Source organism: Solanum stenotomum, chromosome 7 (assembly GCF_019186545.1).
Source record: "Solanum stenotomum isolate F172 chromosome 7, ASM1918654v1, whole genome shotgun sequence".
NCBI classification, from domain to species: domain Eukaryota; kingdom Viridiplantae; phylum Streptophyta; class Magnoliopsida; order Solanales; family Solanaceae; genus Solanum; species Solanum stenotomum.
The window spans coordinates 33,579,976-33,586,648 of record NC_064288.1 but is presented as its reverse complement, the minus strand read 5'-3'; the positions used below and the strand labels follow the sequence as shown (position 1 = coordinate 33,586,648).

Sequence of the window (6,673 nt, the reverse complement as noted above, 5' to 3'; positions counted from 1 at the left end):
GTTTATTTTGTCATCACGATATCCTTCATATCATGAACCATAACTCTTGAATTCATAATTCACATTCAAGAGAGAGTAAGAGTAGAGTTCAAGGAAGCCTTTGAGTTCAATTATGAATCCTTTGAGATCCATCATCGATTTGGGTTAAGTTTTGAGTAAGTAAGTATTAGAATGAGGAGAGTCGTATACATGCATTCCTTATTGATATTTTGACCCTTGAGTTGAGTCGTTCATGCCTATAACTTGCACATGAACTCCATCAGTTGAGTACCTTTGAGATGAGTAATATCTTCAAGTTCTAAGTCTTGAGTAGAGAGTTCCTAATCCCCTTTGAGATTATATTTCTTATCATGGGACTATTACATGTTACCCATGAAGTCCTTGAGTCAAGTTGTTCATGCCCATAATTCCGATTGAACCCTATAAGTTGAACAGTCTTGAGATGAGAAGTATCTTTGAGTGCTCGAGTTGACTAGTTCATGCTCATAATTCCGCATGAACCCTCTGAGTTGAGCATTCTTGAAATGAGTAGTATCATTGAAGTTCTTGAGTTTTAAGTATTGAGTTATATCTATGGTTATCGAAAACCTTGCATTGAGTCGTTCACGTCCATAATTCGACATGAACCATATTTTAAGAAGTCTGTTACAGACGTTTTAACTTTATTTTATACTTAAGCTTTGAGTTGAGTAAAGAGTAAGAGTAAAGTTCATTTCTTCAAAGATTATATGGGAACTAAGTAGTCCCAAGAGTTAAAATGTTTTCACATTTTTGCAAGAAAGGGAACACCAATTTCCAGGAGAACTTTTAAGATAAGTTTTGAGTAATTATCTCAAACCAAAGAAATAGTTTTGTTTTTAAAAACATATGAGATGAGTATATTTTGGGAGTAGTATTGAGCACCGATATGGGGATTCGAGTTCATAATAACTCAAGTCTCCATAAACCATGGAGCCATCATTGATAGAAAGGATCATCCTTTTTAGATGATTCCTTAGTTCTTTTTAGCATAGACTAGTGGATCCACTTAGTTAAGGTGTTCTATATGATGACAAATTATAGAACAATTCTGGCAGTGTGGAAAAAATGATCTATCATTACTTATGATCATAGTGGTGGTTATCGGTTAGAAAACTCCCATAGTATTATATTACTTTATATGTAAATTGAGTTGTTATAGTATTTCTTTAACACATTGAGTTGATATCTACACGTTTACAACTTTCCATATATATTGCACCTTTTACTATTGTTTTATCCTTGAGTATCATGAGTTGAGTCTTTCGAGTTGAGTATCTTGAGTTGGACTGTGCTTCATTGAGTAGAGTACCTTATGTTTGAGTTGAGCCCCATTTCACTGAGTTGAGAACTTTATTACTGAGTTGAGTATCTTATCCTTGAGTACTCTCGAGTTGAGTAAGTTTGAGAAGAGGTAAGTATGTTTCCCTTTTTATCAAGTTCAAGCTTATGTTATGCTTTAGAATTCCCCTTACATGCTCGTACATTCCACGTACTGAGGCATTTGGCCTGCATAATTTCATGATGCAGACACAGGTATTCAGGATCATCAACAGGAGCTTCGTTGATACCACATGGAGTTCGAGTTAGATATGGTGAGCCTCCTTGCTTTCGAAGGGTTCCACTTTTACTTTCACTTATATCAGTTGTTAGGAGGTCGTGGGTCTTGTCTCGACTTCCATCTTTGTTATTTAGAGGTTTTATAGATAAACAGTAGAGTTTCAGAAGTCTGTTCATTTATTTTATTAAATGTTTTAAATACTTAACTTGCCTATAATGGGGCGAGTTGAATATTCTATTATTATTTAGAGTTATTCATTTGAGTTAAGGATTTGTAAGTTTCATGAATTTTATTTTGGATTTTGACTGCAAGTTTTGGTAATTAGAACAATTCAACCATACCCAATTTACTTTCATTTGTTATTTGTCTAGGAGATAATAACAACATTCGAATAAACGCGATAGTGAAACCTTATCTGTAAAGAAATTCTCTGTGGGATCGACCTCAACTCTAGTTGAGTTCTGTAAATTAACTTCGACCGTTTACACTTCTTATTTGAAGTGTAAGTTTGGACATATCAAAATTTGGTGCCGCTGCCAGGGAATTTCAATTCAGAAGTGTTTTACTAGCTTTTATTCGATTGTAGTTATATTTTCTAATTTTACCTTTTGTTTGTTGTTGTGTCTTTTTCAGGAGAGTCAGATTATGCATGCCCAACACTAGATGTTGTTTGTGTCTTTTTTAGGAGAGTCCAATTGTGCATGCCCAACACTAGATGTAAAGGAGCCCCATTGCTTCCTTACGACCCTGAATTTCAGAGAACTCTTTGAAAGATGGTTAATGCACACGAACTAAAGGCTCAGAGACACAGACTAGGACTAGAAGCTTAGATTGATGCTTCAAGAAATGTACATCAAACTGCACGAATCAATCAACCTAGGCCAGGTTTCAGCAAAATGTTGGAATCAATCAACCTAGGGTAGTAGTGGAGAACAGAGGGGAGGAAGGAGTAGTCCATCCCCAGCTCCAACCAATAGCCCAAAGGAGTAGAGCTCAACATCCAACTCATATGATGTATGAAGAAGACGATGCTGACTTGGACGGAGCTGGAACCACTGGAGCCATAGTGTTACCTGCACTACCTCGAGGTGTTAAGTTCACAATCACTAGCACCATGATTCAATTGCTGAACCTGAAAGGTATGTTTAGAGGTGCAGCTGGTGATGATGCAAATCAACACTTGATGAATTTTGTTGCAATCTGTAAATCACAAGATATTCCTGGGGTCAACCAAAATACAATGAGGTTGAGGCAATTTCCATTGTCTCTTACAGGAGAGGCAACCAACTAGTTGAATGAGATGCCAGATGACTCCATCCGAACATGGAATGTGTTGAAGGAAACTTTTCTAGAACGATTCTTCCTAGAATCAAAAGCGCTACAGATGAAGGACAAGATTAGTACACACAAGAAGCAACCAGGAGAGGCAACGCATGATACTTTGTGGAGATTCAATCAAAACCTAAAGAAATGCCCCAACCATGATCTTACCGAAAGGCACCTTAAACATGACTTTTATAGGTCTTTGAATTATGTTACTGAACCTGATGTTGATGCAGTTTGTGGAGGCTCATTTATGAGAAAGTCATTTGCGTAGAGCATGCAGCTATTGGATGAGGTCTCAAAGAACAACAGAGCATGGTACACTAGAGATGCAGAGGTAGGAGAGATTGGGTATACATTTGAGCTTTCAGCTGAGCAGAGGAAGAGAGAAGAAGAAAGAGACCAAGGTATGACACATATGAGGACTCATATAGATTTGCTCACAAAGCACATTGTCGCCAAGTCTGAAAAGGTGAATGTTGTAGGACAACAAAACAGTTATGAGGATCAGGATCTTGACCTTAATGAGGAAGCTAACTACTTGGGGAACCAATGGGGTTTCCAGAATTATAACTCTGGAAATCAGGGTTACAATTCAGGAAATGCAGGTCGGAGCTATGCTAGTGATGGTCAGTATGATAGGACAGCAAATAGAGAGAATGGAAATTGACCGAATAGAGATAGGTATATGAATGATCGCAGTGGTGTTTATGTACCCCAAAGTAAGAGAGACCGAGCAAGTGGTAGTTCCAGCGGGTCTAAGCTGGAAGACATGATGGCTAAAGTACTCTAGAAGGTTGAATCAATTGATGCAGGAATAAAATAGATGAGAGGGGATTTTTCGAGCATGAGTCAATTGGTAGACTCTCACACTACCTCCATCAAAAAAATTGAGCAGCAGTTGGGGTAACTCTATGCCTTACTAAATCAATGAAATAATGTGTCGCTACCAAGTGGCACCATTCAAAATCCAAAGAAGGACGGGCATTACATGGCTATAGCCACCAGAAGTGGTAACATTCTTTCTGACCCTATTCCTGCAAGTACTAATAATGAACATGTGTTAGAGCAAGCTAGAAAAGAGGATGATGAAGCCGTGTAGGAAGATGACTTGGAGGATCCTCAGCCTAAAGCACTACCTATGAGAAGAAAAGGGAAAGGGGTCGAGGAAGACATGCCTTGACAACAAATTCCCAGGCCACCCCTTCCTTTCCCTTACAGGCTCAAAAAGAAAGATGAGGACGGGAAGTTTACAAATTTCATCACCATGTTGAAGTAACTTTCAGTAAATATACCACTGGTGGAAGTCCTGGAGCAGATGATAGGATATGACAAGTTCATGAAGGACTTGGTTACAAAGAAAAGAGTTGTAGGTCTTAATTTTATTAATGATGTTCATCATGACAACACCATTGCGACCAAATCTTTGGTTCAGAAAAAGGAAGATTCATGTGCATTCACTATCCCATGCACTATTGGGTCAATCAGTTTTGCGAAAGCATTGTGTGACCTAGGAGCCAACATCAATTTGATGCCATTAGCCATCTACAAAAAACTGGGGTTAGGAGATCCAAGACCTATATTAATGAGGTTGATGATGGCTGATAGGTCAGTTAAGCGGCCTGTGGGAGTCCTATGTGATGTGCTTGTGAAGGTGGACACCTTCATTTTGTTGGTTGACTTCGCAATCTTGGATTGCGAAGTAGACTTTGAGGTTCCCATCATCTTGGGAAGACCATTTTTGGCCACTGGAAGGGCCTTGGTTGATGTTGAGAGAGGAGAGTTAAAGTTCACACTGAACAAGGAGGAGGTAAAATTCAATATTTGTAGGTCAATGAAGCAACCCAATGACATGAATGTGATATCTGCAATAGAGGTGGTTGCTGAAGAAGACATGAGGGTACCCATAAAAGAGAGAATAGTGGTTGAAATATTAGCAGCAGTGCTGATGAACTTTGATGCTGATTTCTGATTTGACTATGTAAAGACCGTGAATGCTTTGCAGGGGATGGGAGCACACTCGTATGCTCCAAAGAAATTGGACCTGGACTTGAAAAATAGGCCAAGCCCTCCAGCAAAACCATCCGTTGAAGATCCACCGGTGCTAGAGTTGAAAGAGTTACGTAGTCACCTCATATATGTATTTTTGGGGACTAATAACACTTTACCTGTGATTTTGGCTGTAGATTTAAATAAAGAGTAGGTGAAGGAGGTGATCATGGTGTTGAGAAGGTACAAAAGGGTCATTGGGTAGACCATTGCGGATATAATTGGAATACCTCCGGGTATATGCACCCACAAGATTCAGCTTAAAGAGGATTGCAACCCAAGCATTGAACACCAGCGGAGACTAAACCCACTTATGCAAGAGGTGGTGAAGAGAAGATAATCAAGTGGTTAGATGTTGGGGTTGTCTACCCCATTTCTGAAAGTCAGTAAGTCAGTCCAGTGCAATGTGTGCCCCAAAAGAGCGGTATGGCTGTCGTGGCAAATGCCAGAAATGAATTAGTCCCACAAAGACCAGTCATTGTTTGGCGAGTATGTCTGGAATACAGTAAGATCAATAAGTGCACATTGAGGGATCATTTCCTCATGCCCTTCATGCACCAGATGTTTGATAGGTTGGCAGGTAAATGGTGGTATTGTTTCTTAGATGGGTACTCTGGCTACAACCAGATATCAATTGCTCCTAAAGATCAGGAAAAGAACGCCTTCTGAAACGACCCCAAAAATGCCCGAAAATGTGCTTCGGAAACACCTATAATTGTAATTTCCATATATCTCAAAATCCGTGCATGCTTTCGGAAATTCGACTTCATATTCTTATTCAGGGGGTCAAATTGAGTGGAGAATGGGTCTAACCCGAATTTTAGAACAACCGTATCAAAATTCGAAAATCGCAAAAAATGCGATTTTCAGGGTCAACTTTAAAGGGGCATATCTCTTAGCACACAAGGAACTGGAAGGGCCACTATCTATTAAATTAAAGCCCTTCGAGTTATCTTTCCAATGCAATTGGTTTCACCTCATTTCGAGTTAGGATGAAGGAGTTATGACCATTTTCGTAAAACCTGTCCGGGCAGAATGTCAATTTCCAGTGAGGTAATTTATTGTAGCGGGCTGGGACGTTTTTCTTTTATAAAAAGAAGGATTGTCCCATACTTAGTTATATTTCATTCTAGCTTCAAAACACTCAAAAACACTCTCTAATCCCTCTCCAAAATTCCACCAAGATCTTCAACCAAATTCAAACATCTCAAGTTTTAATTCCGGATTCAAGACTCAATCTCAAGCATCAATTCTCCATTCCAATCCTCATCAAGGATTCTCCAAAGTTGAGGTATGTGGGTTGATTGTGGAAACCTTCCTTTCCACAAGTCCAACCATTTATCATCTATTTTACTTCAAGTTTATGGGTCCTTATGAACATTTATGAACTCTTGAATTATGGAATTTCTACTACACATTCTATTATGGTCTATTTTTGCATATTATCATGAAATGGAATTATTATGTGATGTTATGGTTTTCATGCTTCCATGATCAAATTATGAAGGTTGATATATATATGTATGTTGTTGGTGGGCTGATTTATATGTATTTCGGAATTGGTTGGACTTAGTACTCTTGAAAGACATGATTTTATCTACATGAACAATAGCCCACCATGTGTTTGATAAAATGTCATTTATAGAATTCATAGGAAATGGAAGGTCCAATGTACATCCTATGAGTCGGATGATTATATAATTATTGAAATGATGATGAAAG

General features: G+C 38.6%; 2 protein-coding genes across 2 annotated transcripts in view; both read left to right on the top strand.

Annotated features, from left to right (window-relative positions):
* The first annotated feature begins 3,590 nt into the window (after positions 1–3,590).
* LOC125869831 (uncharacterized) lies at positions 3,591–5,105 on the top strand. Its single transcript, XM_049550256.1, has 3 exons — positions 3,591–3,686; positions 4,221–4,802; positions 4,908–5,105. Exons 1-3 carry the CDS (start codon positions 3,591–3,593, stop codon positions 5,103–5,105), a joined length of 876 nt encoding a protein of 291 aa, XP_049406213.1.
* Positions 5,106–6,090: 985 nt separating this feature from the next.
* Positions 6,091–6,673, top strand: part of LOC125870224 (uncharacterized) — a 1,100,495-nt gene continuing 1,099,912 nt past the window's right edge. The window contains exon 1 of the mRNA XM_049550601.1: positions 6,091–6,242. The gene's annotated coding sequence lies outside the window, so the exon portion shown is untranslated. The remainder of the gene's footprint in view (positions 6,243–6,673) is intronic.